The sequence below is a fragment of the Anopheles arabiensis genome, chromosome 3 (assembly GCF_016920715.1).
Source record: "Anopheles arabiensis isolate DONGOLA chromosome 3, AaraD3, whole genome shotgun sequence".
NCBI lineage: Eukaryota > Metazoa > Arthropoda > Insecta > Diptera > Culicidae > Anopheles > Anopheles arabiensis.
This window is the reverse complement of record NC_053518.1, coordinates 18,857,489-18,879,742: the sequence shown is the minus strand read 5'-3', so window position 1 is coordinate 18,879,742 and position 22,254 is coordinate 18,857,489. Positions and strand designations below refer to the sequence as shown.

The following is a 22,254-nucleotide window of genomic DNA, read 5'->3' as shown; positions in this document are numbered from 1 at the left end:
GACGCAAACGTGAACCGATTTACTAAAGACTTTTACCGGCGAAATCAGAGCCGGTGCACCGTACACACTCCGAGCAGAATCGGCTGCTGCGAGCTGTCAAGCGCCTCAAAGTGCTGCGACTCATTGATCAGCACCTGAGCGAAATAGCGCCTCAGAAGACGTTGACGATGTTACCGAGTATGCCGCAGTTATCAGACTTTATGCAGATAGGACCAGACCTGCTACAATGCGCCTTATCTGTTGCCGAAATATTTTCCCTGGTGGACGCGGAGCACTCTTATGCTATCGTTGTGCTGGACAACATATTAGTATACGTGAACCGTTTGAACAACGAATAATAAATTACGATGTAATTACCGCAGCAGTGGGTAGTTACGGTTTAACAGAACATCTCAGCCGAGAGAAGACACATGGACAGAACTTTTCTTTGATGGACCTGGTAGCACCGGGAAGCCGTTTCTGTTCGAAACTATTATTGCGTACACGGGATGCCAATCAAAAATTGCAATTGCAGTGGCTCCAACTGGAATTGCTGCTCTGCTACTGACCGGGGGACGTACGCTTCACTCTACATTCAAGCTATCGCTATACCTGGACGCTAACAGTTCCTATAACATCCATGTATAGTCAGCACAGGCTGAATTGATGCAAATGGCATCACTGATCTTATGGAACGAGACATCCATGAGCAGCTGCTATGCTCTAGAATAGGGGTCTCCAAACTAATAATAGGCTCTCGCGGGCCGTAGTTTGGAGACCCCTGGCTCTAGAGGCTCGCGCCCTCGATCACGCCCTGCAGGACGTAATGGGAAATCGCCGAACGTTCGGTGATAAGGTGCTGGTACGTGTGCCGACAGCCCAGACTGTTCAAGATGCTGAAGAGCGGAAAGAGTTCGTAGAATACGACATTCCCGGGATTCGATAAGGCGTATGTCAAGATACCACGGGACTTGATGTTACCTGGAACATATGATCCGAAAGATCAAATGTATCGCAAACAGTGTGTATTTTGATAAAAAAAAATATTCCAACCGGTACACCATTCACAATTCAATTTGTAATACATTAAATAAAGAAAATTATCAAATCCTATACACTGCAATGTTTGTTACAAATAATATTAGCACCCAAAAAATTATTTTACAAAGGATTCAAAAACAAAATGATTATTTGAAGTGCAATTCTTATATCGTTGATAAGACGTATATGTCCCAATAAACGTTGCGTAGCCCTGTAACCGGGCCATTTTAACTAGTTTGTAGGAAAACGAGAAGACACTCAGACGTTACACTTTTCAAAAACTGTAAATAGGATAGAGATTGAATGAATACGTTCGATTGTCTGCTGTGGTCGATCGCAACGTAGTCTCTTGTAGAACATCGCAAAATTGTTTTGTTTTCTATTTTGCTGTTTAGGATGAGTAATAATGCTTTTAATACAATTGGAAACATTGTTTCAAACTGTGTTAAACCTTAACATAACATCTTTCTTTCAATAAGTCGTTCGAGGATCAGCATAAAAAGACAAGCAAAAATATCTTTTGGATAGCAAGGGTAGCAACTTTATTCGATTACAGATGGTAACAGTGAACTTAACAAAAGAGAGGTGTAAGTATCTTGAACCTTGTTGAAAGGTGATGTAAAAGATCAGGAATTGGTCACACTCAGTTTTTGGAGTAAAAGTAAGTGTGTATGTAATAGCTTACAAGCACCCAATTAGACGACCTCAATAATATGTATAAAGAATTAGGTAAAATAGTTTTCGTTTTGATTTTTTGCTTACGCTTAAAAAAAATTACAGTGGAGCGCCGTTTATCCGGGTACCTTTTATCCGGCTTTCCGTTTATCCGTGCTGTTGAGAAATGACAGTTCAATACAAAAGTGACTGATCAGTCTAGGGTTGGACGTTGCGGTATTTTTTATGTTTAATTTTATTTTAACAAACAACTTAAAAACTAAGCGGATTGCGCGCGCGTCCGATCGCTGCCGTTGCCGTTCGTGGAAGAAGGTTCCCGCTGTTCGGGCGATCACCTTTCTGCTGTTGCCCTCTCACGCACACCAACCAACGCGTTGATGGCCGCCAAATTATGGCACTCTAATTATAGCATTATGGTTCAATTCGCTAGTTATAATATTCGTTAATTATAGCATTGCAGCTGCCTCAGCTCCTAACTCTTGTGTATAAACAGTGACATTGGGTTATAAGGAGGATATTTGAAAAAGCGGTTATAAGAGCACATTGTCATAACAAAAAACACTGTTATTCATGGCAAATTTTAAAAATTCTCTTTCGAAAAACATTAAGTTAATAAAAACTGGGTTATTTTTATTAAAAATAAGAAAAATTTCCAAAAAATCACCATGAATTGGTGATAAAATATATCATTTGACTCATTATCCGTGTTATTCGCTTATCCGGGCGAAGTCAAGTCCCGAGAAGCCCGGATAAACGGCGCTCCACTGTAATCCGAAATTAAAAGTAAATTGCGAGATAAGCCAAAATATTGAGATTTATAAAATTGAAAAACAATACATAAAATAAAAAAAAAAATGAACACACAAATATACAAACAATACGCTAATGTATGCGTCCAAAAGTTTTTTGGAAATGCATGAGGAATTCCACACAAACAACAATCCCAAACACCAAATATGGTTATTTTTACGTAGACCTTCTTCCATTATCACTTCTAGCTTCTGGTGGCTTCGATTCCTGAAGAAAATAAGTTTTTTCGATACAAGGTAAGTTGTATCCAGACTTCAAATAATGCTCTCTCTAAAGTTTTTTTTCTATCAATCTTTAATTATCTCTCTCTCTCTTTCTCTCTCTCCCTTTCTCTTTTTCTCGCTCTTGCTTTTTATTTTTTTCTCTCACTGTATTGCTGTTGCTGTGTGAATGTCGAAATGCTGATGCAAGATATTTGTTTCCAATGTACTTGAGTATGGAAATGGCAAATCTCGATAATTATCAAGATAATTTTTATCATAGAATATTACTCAGGAATGATCGATGCAAGTGTTTACTTTCTCTTCAAACTATGCTTGTGTATGGGTTCTTTGTCACTCCTGTTGTTTCCTGTTAATAGTGTCGGAAGTGTAGGATCCTCGCAATGTCGTTCTTTGCTATCCGTAGGAATTTTAAGTCATGTCGATCTATAACAGACTTCCGAGACAGTCTAGCACTACCACACGGATAGTCACTCCTTGTTATTGGGTAACGGTGCGTATGGGAATCGATTCTGTCTGTAGTCTGTAGGTCTTGTAGTAGTGGACACTTTTAAAGATTATTTTTATAATTATAAATATGATTAATAGCGATACTACATTCCACACAACTACGATCCACTGAGAAAGGCCGGTTGCTTGCTTGTTCCCTTGATCGTCTTCGTCCCTTGATCGATTTTCTTCCGCTTCTCGGAATTGGTCTATGGATTGGACGATGGACACACGTGCATGCAGCACTCCTAAGTTAACCGTTATAGATTCGAAATGAAATGAAATGCTTTATTGCTAAAACATGCAAGTCAAAAAAGGGTTACTTGAAGGGTTTAGGATTACATTATTTTCGTCGTTCGCAACACTCACCTAAGGTAAATAAATCACAAAAACAAAAATTATAATCATAGTTATAATTAATGGCGTTATTACAATCCAATCAATTATGAACCGCTGAGAAAGGCCGGTTGCTTGCTTGTTTCCTTGATCGTCTACGTTGTTGTTCCCCGGGTTGTGGACTGTTTCTTTGGTTGAATCTGTCTCTTGATTGTCCTCGCTATAGTTCAACGGGCCTTGGATTGTACGTTGTGTGACTGTGACGTTGTTTGACTCAGACAGACGTTGAATCGTTTCGACCATGTTCGGCTCTTCGCTGATCGGGCTTATCTCTTGCAATATGGACACATTTTGTGTGACATTTTCAACCATGATTGGTTGTTGCTTCTTGTTTCCCTTTAGGATTTTGGCTGGAAAGGAAGTGCGCTTATTGATTTCATTAATTCTAGCGAAGTTTTTGTTCAGCCGTTCGAAAAAAGGAACTGCAATATCCATGAGAACTTTGCCAAACTTTGATTTCAGGCTTATGTCCGATGTTGGTTGTTGGGTGGTATTATAAAAATTGTTGATGGAGTGATCGGCAACGAAGCCTGTATATTTGCGTGACAACCCATCAATATTGAATGGTACCCCAGAGCCGTACGCCACAAATGCAACCAGCACAATCGGCCAAAAGTCCCTCGTAGCTACCATCTTGGTGATCGAGGGTAAACTGTATAACTGTAGAATCGATACTTGTGTAGCCTTCTGCATCGACACGGTAAGATGTTGTTTATGAGTTTTTCAATGAAAAAAAGAAAAAAGGAAAAGAAAATAAATAAACAAAAACACTCGGCAGTTAAATATTGTAGCGACTATCTATCCAATCAACAAAAATCAGAAATGCGACTGTTCCTTCATATGCTAGAAGAGGAGAACTGCTCGGCCTAGAAAACGGCCTAGAACAAAGGCGATCCAAAGCCCGTGCCCTATTTATTGCAAAGCTTATAGGGAGGGAATTTGATTTCCCAGTCGTCTCGGGCTGGTTGGAATCCACGCCCCAGTAAAGTTTTTTACTGAAACGGTTCAGTGATAGAATACCAACTACAGACTGCTCCCGAGTTACGCGGTTTGTGCGTTCCCGAGGAATCCGCGTAACTCGAATATAAGTGTAAGTCGAATTTCGTGATTTCAGCCAAAATACAATGAATACCTCGGTATTTTTTGTTCAATTTAGTACTTTTATACATCTTACAGGGTTTCCCACGATTTATTGGTCAGTTCCCATGATTTTTTGGTGCGTTCCCACGATTTTTTGGTCGTATCCCATAGATTTTTGGTTCGTTCCCATAATTTATTGGTATTTTCCGATTGGATATCAATACAATTGCACCAACAAATTCTGGGAAACGACCAAAAAACCGTGGGAACGCACCAAACAAACATGGGAACCCACCAAAAATTGATGGGAACCAACCAATAAATCGTGGGAAACCCTGTATCATTTATTTGATACAATTCTTGCAGAACATTCGGGTATTTTTAGACTTTAAGAGGATTATATTTATTAGGAAAAATGCTATTTATATTTCATTGAACAATTATTGAACGAAATTGTACTGATTTAACACTTGATGTGTCAAATTGCAAAATCAGTAAGGCTGGAAATAGACGAACCGAGATCGTCGCGGTACCGCGAAAATCGCGTATGACTTGAGCTGTCAACTCTGTTATAAAATGTGACAGATAGGCGAGATAATCGCGGTTCGTGTATGGACCCATCCGAGGTCTGGTGACGATTGAATGTGCCAAGAAGCAATATTGTTTTATCAATTTGCGAAACAAATTATTTATTTTACATAATTCATGCAAAATAAAGTACAAAATTCGTTTCGCGACACGAGTTTTCACACAAATCCACCATAAAAAGTAAAAATAATCTGTTCGCGCTACCGCGAAAATCTCAGCAATACCGCATTACACAGCAGGCGCGATTGGAGGCGCGGAAGATTTGACAGCTCAACTGTTCTACAACTGTTATAAATAAGGCGCGAATTTCGCGGTACTGCGACGATCTCGGTTCGTCTATTTCCAGCCTAATATGAGAATGACTTTACTTTGATTTCAGTAAACGAGCTGTCATTTTGATGAGCACCGAACATAACTGAATGTTTCAGAAAACACTATTTTTGATGAAAAGATTGCTGAATATTAATCTAAAAAAAATCATAAAATTTTATTGAACTCCATTAAAAAAAATCGTTTTTGTATACATGACGTCATGCCCAGTGATTTCCACAGCCGCCCTCAAAAACAACCTCTGACACGGCAAGGATGCTAACTATCTTCTATCTATATATATAAAAATCTCGTGTCACGGTGTTTGTTGCGAGCAGCCTCCGAAACGGCTGGATCATTTTCAACGAAACTTTGCACACACCTTATGGTGGTATGAGAATAGGTTTTAAGATATAAAAATCGTTCAAATATTACACTAAAATTAATTTAATAATGATTGTCTAACTCCCATACAAAGAGCAGGATTGTTGTTGTGTTGTATGCAGCACTTTGACACTTGGTGTAAGGTGGCTGGCGGATTATACTCGATGATCGGATCCTGCGATCCCCTATCGACGACGGGCACGATACAAAAATCCCAAGTAAAAAAGGAATAATGGAATATTTTAGTTTTTTTTTTCGGAATAACTCAGTTTGTCGGGCCAGCTAGTTTATATATAGCGCGCGATACGATGCGGTGATGCCACGAACTCCGCGTGCGCTAGTCGCGTGCGTAAATGTTACAGTATCGGAATCCTGATTTCGGTGATAAGATAACGGTTTTAAAGGATTGTGTTGAGGTAAATTGAGAGGAGGGAAGGGTGCTCGATCACATCACTTTGGTGGTGGTCCATGGTGGTCCGATATACACAGCGTAGCATGCCTATTTTGTATCTGGTCGGATAGCCAATCAAAATATATAAGATAATGATGACGACACACAACCACACATATCACTAAGCAACCTTTCACTTTATCCGTGCAAATGTGATCACGAAATTAAACCCGTTGCGCGCTTTTAACATTTGTTGCAACGATAAAACAAGAAAATAACGTAAATGCATTACTTGATTACCCGTCTTCACATCTCCACAGAAGCCTTCATCTATCAGAACTTCCGCCAACCCTAGAAAAAGGGGGGAAATGGGCGGGAGGGAAAGATAAGCAATGACGTTGATATCTACGTGCCATTTTGAAGTGCATTTTCCAAATCAGTGATGCATACATTCGGGCTGCTTACGACTCAACATATACAACACGTTAGCACGCACCTGAATTATGAAGCTCATCATCACTTTCTTGCGTGAAGTTTATTCATAGATAGCCATGCCTACAGAATGGTGAAAGTCGGTGGAAAAGGCATCTGAGAAAGCGAAAGCAAGAACGACATAATTGACGTGCCTGCACTAGAGACCCCTCCAACGCAAGCACACAAATGCACTGCCCTATACAAAATGCACCGCCCATCACAAAACGCTCTTGCTGCGCAACAAGAAACGGAACCGCACCGCCCGTAACTAAATTTTGGTCTGGGTTTCTTCCCTATCCGGGCACTTCTTCACTTACCAACCACTTGACTTACGCCACTGCTCGACGGAAGCCGACTGTTCAGGGCGAGTTGTTCACGCGTACTAAGCGCTGGTACGATCAGTGCAGCGATCAAGAGATGGCGATTCTGCTAATGACAGCGAGTGATAAGAAGGTAATGACTAGTTTTGGGTAAAGTAGCACAATTCAGTGTGCACACTGCCCTAAGTGGGCGGAAACGCGCGTCGTGTATTTGCGGCCTAAGAGGGATAGACTTATACCTCGCGGTTACACATGTCCTTTACCGTCCAAATAGACATACAGCGCCAACGTCGCGAGCGACGACGTCGCGCGCGAATAACAGTAGCTCAATTTTGCAAACAGAGCTACTCGTCTCGCGCGACACTTTTGCTTCATCCGAAATAATCGAATTATCTACTTTGTTTACAAGCCAGATTAATGCCAAACGCAAAAAATAGATTTGAACACATTTTAACCTATTTTTGTGTGTTTTCAAATAAAAAAAAAGTTGGTTCACTGAGTCAAATGAGCTACTTTGATCTACACCGAGTGAAATTTTGAGCTATTTTTCGTCGCGCGCGACGTTGTCGCTGTATGTCTATTTGCACGGTGAGTCCAGAACAGCAACAGGGAAGATGTCGTATCCTGAGTGTGGAGATGTGTGTGTATGTGGTGAACGTTGACGCGACAAGCGTGCTTTAGGATACAATGCGTGTAGGAGGGGGTAAAATCGCTTGGCTCATTGAAAATACAGGCAAAGTTGGCGCGAAGAAAACGCAACACTGCGGATTGTATGGAAAATGTTGCGCCTTCAATCCGATTGCCATGCGATTGTCCTGGGGGTTGTCCTGGGGGAGTGCGCACATTATCACTTTACCCACCACTAGTAATGACGTCCCATCACAAAGACCACCAAAACACTGATGTGCATGAAAAATAATTGTCTAAATAGTTCAATTGTTCCGTTTTACCAGAACACAGACACAGACATAGCATCGGAGTTAAATTAGTATTTTAAATATTGATACAGTCTGTTCCCGAGCTACGTGGTTCTCGATTTTTGCTATAGTTTGGGAATCAAATTTGCAAAAAAGGCCTGGGGATGCTGTTCCAATCCCGCTTTCGCCAAATGGCTTATCATTGACCTTGCGTCCCACATCGTATCAACCCCACATCTTGAAAGTTACCTTCCGTAAACGACACGGAACGAGGTGTGTGAAACGAAAAAAAAAAAAATCGTGTATGGTGGGTGCCTTTCTATTGCTTCGGCCTTTATTCTTCTGGTTTTGGAGTGGATAATTCCAATCCGTGCATTGAGTAACAATGCACGCACAAAAACAGAGCGAACACACATGTCCGGCGGTGCAGGAAGAACACGAGTGGTTTAGGGGAGATAACCCCTGACTACCTCCCTGTGTCTCCATGGGCGGTGATTCAGCAGGTGGGACACACAGTACGTCAGTCGGTCAGTTCAATTTGTTTGTTTTTATTCGTTGGTGTTTGTGAATTTGGGTGTGGTGTTATCTCGGTTATCTCGGGGTAGCGTTTCCGGGCGATAACAAGATCGCCGTGCCAGCATGCTACGGCATGAAGCTCGTCAAAGCGTATAGAACTATAGACGATTGAGAAAACAGAACGTCTATCACTCTCTCCAATTGATTTGCATCGCAGATGGCATCGATATCAATGGCAAGACGACAGCGATAGATAGATTGTACACCTGTGTGAGGTGTACATCCAACTCAAACGCGAAGCAGCAAAAATTGGATTGAGAATCAATGCGACGAAGACGAAGTACCTGCTTACCGTAGACCTAGACCAACTGGAAAGCGGTGTATTAGTTGACGGCGACAATCTGGAGGCGGTAAAGATCGAGGTCGGTGTTCTGTTCTTTTGAAAATTTAACAAGCGTTATCGGTTTTTTATTTGTGTTTATTTTGTCCTCCCGGCACTCCAAGAAAAGTGCTGGTGTACAAAAGGAATCGTCATCAAATGCGCCAGTTACAAAAATTGTGAACGAAAATCGCTCATCCGAACAGAGAAACAATAACAAACCCAGCCTGGCACCTAAAGCGTTAAATGACATTGCCCACTGCTACAGCCGATTCATCCATATGGATTCAACGATGCCACAGTTCCACTCAGACTACACAACCACTAGTGCACAGTCGGGTGACGTATACCCCACACGTTTCAATGTCCCATTTATTTGCACTCTGCAGCCGCCGCTAATATACAGCACGCGATTTAGCTCGTGCCAGTGTGTCGTAGGTCATGGCACTGAAATCCGGAATTTTTTGACGCGGGTAATCTTGACAGCACTTAACGAGATAACGTATCAACAGACCGGTTCGTAAAAAACGCTCGCGAGTTACGTCTGCGCGAGTGTAAAGGTAGGTGGGTGTTGAACGGTTTGCATAGGCATAACTTACAAAATACATGTTTAAAGTAGAATGATTTATAATATTCAACATAGTCCTCAAACTTGTTTGAGTTTGTTTTTGAACCTGTGACGCATATCATTTAATGAGGTTCACTCGCTGTTCGATTTCTCATTAAAAAAAACTCTTGCTTGCTTGTAAATGTTTAAATTAGCTAATATGTACAAGCTACCGAACTCTTTATCAGACCCTCCATACTCCTGGATGTTCAATGAATTCGATAGAGAAAGATAGCGAAACTAACATTTATCTTCCTACACCAGCGTCGCTCCATAAGATCCGAGTGTAGCGTGTATGTATGCACTCATACATACAACAAAACGATAAAGGTCTCTTCTTAGGCGGTAGAGGGAAAGAGGTGCGATGAGGCGAAGACATTATCGCGCAACGATAAACCCCGCGAGCCAAGTCGGCGGCGCTTGCATCACCCCTCGTTACTATGCAGCTGGTAAAAATGCGACAAGGTACGGCTGGCCACGAAATATGCCACGTCGAATGCGCAAATGCAGCGAAGTGATTCCGAAACCATGCACACATCATCAATGGGGTTTATTTAGAATTGTGCAAATTACACGCTAATATAAAACATATTACCTAATAGTACTGGTTCAGTGCGATGTTCTATTGACCCATTCCAGTTGATTCCATTCGCCAAGTTCGTTCACAAGTAGGAAAATACCTTGACCTTGATAACAGAGAGCGGAAGAAATAATAACAGCAAGAGCCGGTGTGGATTTGCTCGAGTGGATGGAAAATTCCTGGCACAAGAAACACGCCACCGTGGGGATGGGGCAGGGCAGGCAAAAAAACTTCGGTACGCGACCGTGTTTTCGCCATAATGATAATGGTCGAAAAATAGTTCACACCCACGTTTTCTTTCTGCCCTCCTTCCCCTCTTCACCATCCTTTCACTTCGCTTTATCATTATTTGTTGCATACGTGACTTTTTTAATTTCATAAGTTTCATTTATTTCAATTTCTTTTTACGAGCGATCGCCATGATGATCACATTTTTAAACTTAACGGCCATTTGCGAATTTAAGGTAGACAGAAACGTTAAATAAGATAAGGCTAGATTTTTTAAAAATCAACATACGTCGCAAGCTGTCTTTTTGTATTCACCCAAAATAATAAAACACAGACAGGAAACGCTGTACGAACATGCGTATCACAAAAAGGATCAGATTTCTAACAATTGTAGCTGAGCAAATCTGCAACAGCATGGCACAGACTAATCAACAGTTCAGAATAACGCAAAATATTCTACTCAGGGATCATTATCGTTATCCTAAATAAATAATATCCTTTCCGTGGATCGCCATACGAAATAAGCATAACGCGATCTGCATACGCACAACTCGGTGCAATAAGCAACGGGCTAGGATCGCTAGCGATCCATGCATCCATTCACGGATTCACGGGTTAACCTAGAATGTAAAATAGATTGTAAGAAGTTTTTGAATTGTTAATAAACACTTGCTATTTTAAACTCAAGCTGAAAGGTTGTGTGTGCATTTTTCATCTTATTCCTTTATCGTCGTTTAGTGGAAAATGCTTGCGCGTAAGCATCAACCCGATCTAATTCACTGATCAGATCAACCAGGTATTGTAATCGCCTTTAAGATAATTACAACGGGCATTTGCATTTGACATTTGGGAGATGACGATTGTACTACGGGACCGCTGGGCCTTGCAAATATCTGTTAATCCAGTAACGTCAGACTTTCGTACCAGCTAAAATGACCCTATAGATATCGATTCACAACCGGGTTGCGGAGATGTTCCACTTCTGATCCATTGAGACCTACTAAAAAAATACTCATACTTTTTCCTAAATGCTTGGGTGGATGTTTACCTCATTTCATTGGAGTTCGTTATATCATTTTGTTGTCCGCATTAAATATATTTGAGGGAACCGCTGGAACACTGAAAGCCGTCATGAAAGAATTTAGGCACTAACAAAGGACAAAGGTCACTAACCTTTGTCGCTTCTCTGCAGCTACGACGGAGCAAAACGTGGATTGAATTCGTTCTTTCAATGAATTTCCTCAACGGTCGACACGGAAAAATAAGCAGCAAACAAATTTATTCGATAACAGCTGGTCTAAGAGAATTAATAAACAAATAAATGTGTAGTTAGAGCATCCGGTACCTCGCTATAAGATGATCTTAAAGAACATCAATTTTCCTCATCACGATCACTCAACTTTTGCGCTCCAATTATAATTTTACGGAATGTTTTTCAAGATGTTTTCGTTTAGAGTGTAGATAAATAGATAAATAAATAGAGAGATATTTTTGCGCTTCAACGATAAATGACGAAAATCATGTTGAACGTAAAAAATCAAAACTACGCGATGAGATAAATTAATTTAGAAAATAGTGTGAAAAGAACATATAATGAAAAGGAAATCAATGTTTTTTTCGTTGATTTGGAAATGCATGGCTTTTTTGGGAAAGACATACAAATAAAACTAAATAACTCTAACGCTTTTTTAGTCTCTAAATATGGTTATGATGTAGTGTTCCCTCCTTTCACTGTTCCTTCTAGCTTCCGTTGGCTACTAACTGGAGCAAAAACCAGTATTTGTGAACAACACGATTTAAGTCTTAATATTATGTCTTCAAAAATACTTTTTCTCTTTCTTCTCTTACTCAATCACTACCATGCTTTCTCTCTCGTATACACTAGCTTTTTCACCTTCTGTCTCTCTAATTCTCCCTCTCTCTCTCTCTCTCTCTCTCTCTCTATCTATCTCTCTCTCTCTTTCTCTCTCTCTCTCTCTTCTTCTCAGGAATTATGATTATCGGTGTGATCTTCATCTACAAACGATGTTGCTCTATCGGTGTGATTATATGTTGCTCCTTTTGTTTGCTTTTTCTAACCGTCGATGAATGTATCCTCGCCATGTCCTCCGTCTCTGTGCACAAGCACATGGAGACCGTTTTAAACATTAAATCCACGACGCTACTACAATCGGTAATGTGATGAGCCACCAAGAAAAGTAATACAATGCAGCGCTGTTCACCTGCTCGTTTACTTGTTCGTTGTACGTTGTACGTTGAGTGACTGTGAAGGTGATTGGACTAGACAGAATTTCAGTCGTTTCGACCACGATCGGCTCTTGGGTGAGTGGGATTATCTCCAGCAATGTAGCCAGATCGTACGAGCTATTTTTAACCGTCTGCTTTAGATGCTTGCTTCCTTTCTTTAGCATGTCCGGTGAGATGTCGGTGAGCTGATTGATTTTAATCATTCTTTGCAACGGTTTTTCCAGCCAGCGTTGAAAATGGTCAAACACATTCATGAGGGTGCTTCCATACTTTTCAATCACCTGAGGAACTGGTAACTGTGCGGCTTCCTGGGTGGCATTGTACGCTGTGTTGGCGAAGGGATCGGAAACATTCGGATATTCGGATCGGATATTGAGAGACAACCCATCGGTAGTTAATGGTGCACCATAACCGTATGCTACCATTGTGATCAGCACAATCAGCCGAAGCAACTTTATTGCTACCATTCTGTGTTCAGGTCGTAATCAACAGATGTACTATAGATGTGTGTATAGCTCACTGAAACGATGCACAATGGTATTTGTTATAAGTGCTTTGGAAAAATGCTTGGCAGACATGAACAATCCAACAGAGAAATGAATATTAAGTGTGTATAGGCTATTAAGAACGATACCAACAAGATATGCGTAATTTTAAAAAAAAACGAAGTGAAAACCGAGACGAGACTGCGGAACATGTAATGTTCTACTGTCCACGTTTCCTAGAGGAGCGCCAGCTGCATGACACGAAGTGCAGAACTGCCGTAAGGCAGATGTTAAATTGTACTGTTAATCTGTCTCGCGAGCTTTGGTTCATCGTGCAATAGCGAGGATGCAATTGTAATGCAAAAGCTCTTCCTCAAGAAGCATACCGAAAGGTGAACTCATGGGGAAGGATATATGGCCCAAGGAGGGCAACGGGAGTCGTTCGAAGATCACACACACACACACACACACACACACACACACACACACACACACACACACACACACACACACACACACACACACACACACACACACACACACACACACACACACACACACACACACACACACACACACACACACACACACACACACACACACACACACACACACACACACACACACACACACACACACACACACACACACACACACACACACACACACACACACACACACACACACACACACACACACACACACACACACACACACACACACACACACACACACACACACACACACACACACACACACACACACACACACACACACACACACACACACACACACACACACACACACACACACACACACACACACACACACACACACACACACACACACACACACACACACACACACACACACACACACACACACACACACACACACACACACACACACACACACACACACACACACACACACACACACACACACACACACACACACACACACACACACACACACACACACACACACACACACACACACACACACACACACACACACACACACACACACACACACACACACACACACACACACACACACGCACACACACACACACACACACACACACACACACACACACACACACACACACACACACACACACACACACACACACACACACACACACACACACACACACACACACACACACACACACACACACACACACACACACACACACACACACACACACACACACACACACACACACACACACACACACACACACACACACACACACACACACACACAGGAGCTAGGAAAAGTGAACAGGAGCTAGAAAGTGCTTAGTATAATGATGTTTTTTCTTCAATATTTGTGCCTGTTCGTATGGGCGGTGTGCTATGCGTGTGACTTGTAGACCATACAGTGTAGTGTGTTTTCGTAACTGTGAAGTTTTCGTGTAACTTCTTTCAATCTGTCTGGCGAATTCTAGTTGATTGTTCTGGCTGCTGCATAAGCCTTTCCCCAAGAATCATACCATGCGACAACGAGAGTCTTTCGAAGATTCCCCCTCTTCTTAAAACAAAAAAACATACTCACACAACCGACCTGATCAGAAGGTAGTTTGCATTTCACGCCACTTTTCTCCGGAACGCTGCCAACCGCAATGAGCAGACTCAACCAAGGTTGGAACGCGAGTCGAGACGCCCCGAGTGGGTATGAACGGTGCAGAAATGACCGCAGCAATCGAGATGGACGTTGATCCCCATTAGCTAGCGTTAGAATTGCTGGTCGCAAAAACAAACCACACAAACACACACAAATACATCGAAAACCCCCATCTACTATAATCTCTGTTACAACGACGTGAACATTACAAGTTGGCGCAAAACACATTTAATGTGGGAATGGAAATCACCTCCGCAGCAATCGTATCGAACAGGGGTTAATATAGAGTTGATCGTTCGATCTGCGTGCCTTTCGGTGGTAGCCTTTCATTTCTATTAGCATTTTGTTTTTCTTATGATTTTTTATACTTCATTTTTGCAATTGTTGTTATACAAAAACAAGTGAAGATTTGCTCGCAAGTCTCAAGAACAAAGAGAACGGCAGGGAATTGGTGCGTTATGTGTGGTGTGTTTGCTTGAGTCACTGTAAACAGGATGGCGTGATTGTTGTGTGTGGTCGCACTAGCCAATCACAGCTGGTCACCGAACACATACTACCCCCAACCTTCCTACTGCCCCTCCGTGCAACACCTACAGCGAGCGGCTACTTCTTTTGCCACCGTATGCACTTCAACCACGTGTAGCGTGTATCAATATCTAACAACAACAAAAGAGGCCTTCTAGGGTGGCAGAGAAAGATATGCAATGACGGTGACTTCATCGTGCGTTTGGAAACGCGCGGGTCATCTCTAACGGGCTCCTTTAGCACGCAGCTGTAGTAAAGCTGTGTAGTAAAATACGTAAAATGCAACAAAATGGGCAAATAATACGGAAATGCAGCGGAGTATAAAAAAAACCAGCTCCCCGCTTTGCACACCAGCTCGACATTTGAGATTTGGGTAATTTGGGTAAAAACTCCACACGCCATCGTAGGGGCACGCAATGATATCAAAGTGTTAAAAAATTCTTATGGCACCAACATTTTGGTAGGCGTGAGCCGCTTTAACTAAACCGCGATCGTTTGTTTTCTTCCTGTGCACAAACTCTCAGCAATGCTGATTAAAATTGCAGCTGTAACGATTCCGGAAATGTATTGCGCAATGCACTATTAATACTATGTTGTCCAATTTTTTTTCTATACGTTTGTCTTCACTGCAGTTGTCTTTCTACTTACCTATTACCTTTTCGCCCTGTTTACAGATATGTGGTCGCTCAACCAAATGCGTCCACTCTCTGCGAGATAACAATCGTGACTATCGGGAATCGGCAGAAGACGAAGACGATACTCGCTGACGTGTAAGAAAGTTGTTAGTCAGAGTTTTTTTTTTTGAATCGGATCCACGATCTGTTGTGTCAAGGACCTAATAAATAGCTTCATGCCTACAAACATTTTGCATTTTGTTGGATGATTTTTTTATGTTGAAACATAGAATGTTGAACACATTTGAGAAAATTAATTTTCTGCCTGGTTAGTTATAATAAACCGTTTGATAGTTAAAGATTGTTAATGATCAAAATTAAAAGAAGGAAGTTGTTGCAAGGATGTTAAAAAACAATGTTCCAACGGTATCATAGTTTTATTGGTAAATAAAAGTAATTAAATTCTGACGCTTGGCATAATCAACACATACAGGGTTTCCCACGAAAACTTTTTTGCTCCAGAAATCGTGTGTGCTGTTGGTGTTCTGGATTTGGTTCCATCCCTGTTTGTTTTGGTGAAATTGAAAAGGTAAGAATCATCAACCGATGTAAAAGTGTGAGAGTAAGATGATGCTGACTGATGCTTTTATTTGTTTCTTTTCCTGCTTTCATCCACTGATGGCGTCGAGCATCGTCGAGAATGTGATCGAATGCGGAAAATTCTAAACGAGGAGCTTCAGTTCGGATTTTGTTTGCAATAAGGTAAGTTATGATAACATACAAAGCATACGAAAAAGAGTGAGTAATCTTATTCTTAACTTTCATTTCTTCAACAGCGCTGAAATCATCCTCCAGCTTACAACGAACGGTCAACGGATGAGGAAGGAGAGGAGGGACGGCAAAGGTACACGCACAAACGTGCACACTTCAGCCTTGTCGGAGAACGAGAACACGGGAGGGGGAGGCCGGCAACGTATAGAACCTCTTCATTTACGCTCCCTCGTGCGATCGTGTGTGCGTGCGCGCGCGCGTCTGTGTGTGTGTGTATGTGTGTGCCTGTCTGCGTGCGTGGCTGTGTGTGTTTTTGCCGCTTCGCATAACGAGATGCTTCGGGATCACCTTGCGAAAAACACCAAGAGAGGAGGAGGGGTAGGTGTATGTGTCTGTGTGTGTATGTGTGCGTGCGTGGTTGTGTGTGTGTTTTTTGCTGTTTCGTGATCTCCTATGGAATCACCTTGCGAAAACACGAGGGGGGAGAGGAGTGGGGTGTGTGTTTGTGTGCTTGCCTGCGTGCGTGCGTGGCTTTGTGTGTGTGTTTTTGCGTTCGCGTTCTCCTACGGGATCACATTGCGAAAAACACCATGGGGAGGAGGAGGTGTGTGTGTGTTTTCTTTTCTTTGTCGTTTCGCACTCTCCCGCGGGTGCATAAAAAGAAAGTGGAAAATAAAAAAAAATGAACAACGGATTCGTAAGTGTGTTTGAACTCATTGCTATCCGAAAGAAAGCGAGGGGGGCTCTTGAAATGTAGTACACATGTATGCAACATGTATCGTGTCGCCGCGACGGTGTATCTCGCTCAATCCGTTAAGCCTGAAAAGTGCTTCTATCGGATCGTCTAATCGGGCGCCATTTAATCAATCTGTCATATACGTCTGACAGCTGTCCATCGACAGAAACTGCTAGTTGGGTAGCAAACAGCTGTCAGTGAGAATAAACGGCACTCTGTGTCTGAACTACGAACGAAACACATGTGTCTTCCTTCCACGAGTTATAACAATTGGCGACGAGTGACAAATTCTGAGAACCCTGGAACGCTAGCGCTACGCAGTTAAAGAAAAGCTGAAACAATCGGGTATAAGTGGAGACAGTGTCATGATCGAAGAGAAACCAACAAGCAGTGGTACAAAGCAGAACATCGCACAGAGTGAACAACGCACCACAATGGCAAAATTCGATATGGAACCTTTTAACAAAGGGCTCATGCAATGGGCCCGCTGGGTGAAACGCTTCGAAGGAGCAATGTCGGTATTTGAGGTTAAATCGAATAATAAAAAAGCCATGCTTCTGCATTACATGGGTGTTGATTCATACAATTTATTGTGTGATCATATTTCTCCGGAAGAACCAGAAGACAAAACATACGAACAAATAGTGAAGTGTTTGGATGAGCTGTTCGACCCGAAACCCTCGAAATGGTGGAACTATGGAAGTTTCGTCAACGACTTCAGACTGAAGGCGAAACTGTAACGGAGTTCATCACGGCTTTGCAAAAAGTGGCGGCTAATTGTGATTTCGGGCAATATTTGACAAAGGCGCTCAGGAACCAGCTAGTTTTTGGTGTACGGAATCCAAGAATACGCAACCGGCTGATTGAAGAAAGAAATCTAACACTGGAAAAAGCTAAGCAAATTGCTTTAGCCATGGAAGCCGCCGGAGATGGCGCTGAAGTGCTGAATAGCAGAAGTGCTGAAGTGCTGAATAGCAGAGGTGCTGAAGTGAAAGAAGTAAACATCGTGAGCAACACAACGAAGAAAAACGTCGAGTGCTATAGATGTGGAGAATCACATTTTGCATATGTATGCAAGCACAAAAGAACCGTCTGCAAAAAGTGCGGGAAAATTGGACATTTGCAGCGCGTCTGTCGCACGAACAATAGAAGCAAAAGTGTGAGGTTAATTGATGAACAACATCAAGACAGCGAGGAGAACGAAGAGGTAAACTCAATTTTGATCAACAATTTATACCAAAATGCAAACCATACCGCAAAAATATACATAACACTAAAAGTCAATAATACTAAAATTCAATTTGAAGTAGATTCAGGATCCCCGTTTTCTATTATCAGTATGAACGACAAACAAAGATGGTTTAAAGATATCCCTATTAGAGAATCAGATATAAAATTACAAAGCTATTGTGGAGGATCTATAAAGTTATTTGGTACAATTAGTGTTATAGTGGAAAATGCTAAAACAAAATTAACACTATTTGTGGTAGAGTCTAAAAGAGGACCTATTGTAGGAAGAACATGGATGCGAGATTTGAAATTTGATTGGAACGAATTATTAAGTAAGGGGAACTCGTACGTAAATCAAATTGTCACCCATTCTAATACTAATCAAGAAGTGATAAAAAAATTAAAAGAAGAATTCGAGGTAGTCTTTCGTAAGTCATTAGGAGAGATTTCAAATATTCAAGCATCTCTTACCCTAAAAGAAAATGCGTTGCCAATATTTCTAAAAAATCGTACTATACCATTTGCATTAAAAGAAAGTGTCGAGAAAGAAATTAACGATTTAGTAAATCAAGGAATTTTAATAAAAGTCAATCGCAGTGAATGGGCTACACCAATAGTACCCGTAAAAAAAATCAGGAAACCGTGTACGATTGTGTGGAGATTATAAATTAACGGTGAACAAAAACTTGGTAATAGACGAGTTTCCTTTGCCCACAATAGAGGAGCTTTTTGCTAACATGGCTGGGGGAGAAAAATTCTCGAAAATAGATTTAGCGCAGGCATATTTACAGATGACAGTTAAACCTGAACATCAGGAATTTTTAACACTGAACACTCACATGGGACTATTCAGACCAACACGGTTAATGTACGGGGTTGCTTCTGCCCCAGCCATATTCCAAAGAGAAATCACACAGATTCTCCAAGGAATTCCAGGCGTTTCTGTATTTTTAGATGATGTCAAAATAACAGCTCCTGATGACAAGACCCATGTGGAAAGACTGCGCACTGTTTTAAAACGATTTCAAGACCATAATATGAGAGTGAATGAAAGCAAATGTAATTTCCTTGCAGATTGCATAGAATACTGTGGATACAGGATCGACAAGTACGGTATTCACAAAATGAAGGAGAAAATTACTGCCATTCAACTAATGCCAAAACCAAGGAACAAAGATGAGGTAAGAGCTTTTGTAGGCCTTGTGAATTATTACGCGAGATTTATCCCAAATTTAAGTGAAAAGATCTATCCCATAAATAATTTACTTAAAAACGAAATTCCTTTCGAATGGCATGAAGGTTGCCAGGACGCATTTGAATGGATCAAAAAGGAAATGCAATCTGAACGGATCTTGGTACACTACGATCCTAGCTTACCAATAGCTCTAGCAGTAGATGCTTCGCCCTACGGAGTTGGCGCCGTTTTAAGTCACATCTATCCAGATGGCAAAGAATATCCAATTCAATACGCATCTCAAACACTATCACCAACCCAACAAAGATATACTCAGGTGGATAAAGAAGCATATGCGATTATTTTCGGAGTTAAAAAGTTTTACCGATATCTTTATGGAAGAAAATTTATCTTAATAACCGATAACAAGCCAGTTTCTCAAATTCTATCACCACAGAAAGGTTTGCCAACGCTATCAGCAACTCGCATGCAACATTACGCTGTATTTCTAGAATCATTCAATTTTGAGATTAGATATCGACCATCAAAAGAACACGGAAATGCTGACGGAATGTCACGATTGCCAATCCGAGACATTCAGCTGGAGGATACAGAAGAACCCGATGAAATTGAACTAAATCAAATAGAAAATCTTCCCGTATCAGTAGAAGAACTTAGTAAAGAGACTAGCAAAGACATAAATGTTCAATTACTAATAGACGGATTAAATTCAGGGAAAACAGTATCCATTAACGATCGTTTTGGAATCGACCAGACACAATTTTCTCTTCAAAAGGGATGTCTTATGAGAGGCGCTAGGGTCTACGTTCCACCTCAATTACGAAATCGAGTCTTAGACGAACTTCATGAAGGCCATTTCGGCATATCACGCATGAAATCTCTTGCTAGATCTTATTGTTGGTGGAAAAATATGGATAACGACATAGAAAGATTATCAAAAAACTGTGTTTCTTGTGCAAAAGTAAGAAAAGATCCTCCTAAAGTACCAACTCATGTATGGAAGCGTCCACAATCAGTTTTTGAAAGAGTACATGCGGATTACGCTGGGCCATTTATGGGTATATATTTTCTTATTCTAGTAGATGCGTACAGCAAATGGCCTGAAGTAAAAATAACACCGGATATGAATACAGACACTACTATAGACAAAATGCGAGAAATTTTTGCCACTTTTGGCTTGCCATCAATTTTAGTGACCGATAGAGGTACACAATTCATGTCAGAAAAATTCCAAACATTCTTAAAATCTAACGGAATAACCCATAAAACAGGAGCTCCTTACCATCCCGCAACAAATGGTCAGGCAGAAAGATATGTACAAACAATTAAAGATAAAATTAAAACTATGCAATGCCATAAATCTGAAATTCCAAAAAGTTACAAAACATACTGCTAGCGTACAGGAAAACAACTCATCCAAGCACAGGGGAAAGTCCCTCGCGGTTAATGTTAAACAGACAGATACGGTCTCGGCTTGATGTTATGGTACCAAAAATCGAAAAGAAATCCAATCCCGAAGTAGTACACAAAACGACAAGATCATTTGCAGTAAACGAAAGAGTAGCAGCAAGAGATTTCCTTTCCCAGACCGAAAAGTGGAAATTTGGAACGATTACAAAGAAGCTAGGAAAACTGCATTACGAAATACGATTAGACGATGGAAGGATGTGGAAAAGGCACATAAACCAAATGAGATCTGGTCCTGAAGAAATATCAATCCACCATAGTAGTAACCAAAACATAGAACCTTGGATAGATGAATCAGTTTATCTGCCAGATAGGATGGAAGAGTTTCAACTCCCTCATGATTCAGAAACGGAGATGGTTAGATCTGATAATATCAATGAAGATTTAGCTTGTGGAGAAGAATCTCAAACTCAAGTTAGGAGATCAACAAGAACTCGACAACCACCAATTCGATACCGTGATTAGGGATTATTACTTTAATTTAGAATATAAATATGAATTGTCTTTCACACTTTAGCAAGTAATCACTTTATATTGTTAGGAGGAGAGAGTTGTCATATACGTCTGACAGCTGTCCATCGACAGAAACTGCTAGTTGGGTAGCAAACAGCTGTCAGTGAGAATAAACGGCACTCTGTGTCTGAACTACGAACGAAACACATGTGTCTTCCTTCCACGAGTTATAACACAATCCGTTAGCGAAAAATCGCATGGATTTTGGTACCGGGGATGACAGCGATAGATAGATAAGCGATAGATAGATTGTACACCTGTGTGAGGTGTACATCCAACTCAAACGCGAAGCAGCAAAAATTGGATTGAGAATCAATGCGACGAAGTCGAAGTACCTGCTTACCGTAGACCTAGACCAACTGGAAAGCGGTGTATTAGTTGACGGCGACAATCTGGAGGCGGTAAAGATCGAGGTCGGTGTTCTGTTCTTTTGAAAATTTAACAAGCGTTATCGG

General features: G+C 41.2%; 2 protein-coding genes and 1 long non-coding RNA gene across 4 annotated transcripts; 1 reads left to right on the top strand and 2 right to left on the bottom strand.

Annotated features, from left to right (window-relative positions):
* Window positions 1-2,473: 2,473 nt before the first annotated feature.
* Window positions 2,474-7,212, bottom strand: LOC120901660. The gene is made up of 3 exons (XR_005739315.1): window positions 7,155-7,212; window positions 3,585-4,298; window positions 2,474-3,509 (listed from the first exon to the last, which is right to left on the bottom strand). It is a non-coding gene; the product is annotated as an uncharacterized LOC120901660 (long non-coding RNA).
* A 4,434-nt stretch (window positions 7,213-11,646) lies between these two features.
* On the bottom strand, window positions 11,647-16,007 carry LOC120901597. Of its 2 annotated transcripts, none has more exons than XM_040309662.1 (2): window positions 15,922-16,007; window positions 11,647-13,150 (listed from the first exon to the last, which is right to left on the bottom strand). In XM_040309662.1, exon 2 carries the CDS (start codon window positions 13,096-13,098, stop codon window positions 12,532-12,534), a length of 567 nt encoding a protein of 188 aa, XP_040165596.1. In that variant the 5' UTR covers window positions 13,099-13,150; window positions 15,922-16,007; the 3' UTR covers window positions 11,647-12,531. The 2 variants fall into 2 exon arrangements, with proteins under 2 accessions (XP_040165596.1, XP_040165597.1); XM_040309663.1 differs by having other exon boundaries at window positions 15,929-15,994.
* Window positions 16,008-18,079: 2,072 nt separating this feature from the next.
* On the top strand, window positions 18,080-19,792 carry LOC120904274. Its single transcript, XM_040314156.1, has 2 exons — window positions 18,080-18,601; window positions 19,699-19,792. Exons 1-2 carry the CDS (start codon window positions 18,080-18,082, stop codon window positions 19,705-19,707), a joined length of 531 nt encoding a protein of 176 aa, XP_040170090.1. The 3' UTR covers window positions 19,708-19,792.
* The last annotated feature ends 2,462 nt before the right edge of the window (window positions 19,793-22,254 follow it).

Excerpts from the sequence above, each read along its gene's own strand:
- LOC120901597 (XM_040309662.1), bottom strand. The coding sequence starts at position 13,098 with ATGGTAGCAATAAAGTTGCTTCGGCTGATTGTGCTGATCACAATGGTA.
- LOC120904274 (XM_040314156.1), top strand. The coding sequence starts at position 18,080 with ATGGTGGAACTATGGAAGTTTCGTCAACGACTTCAGACTGAAGGCGAA.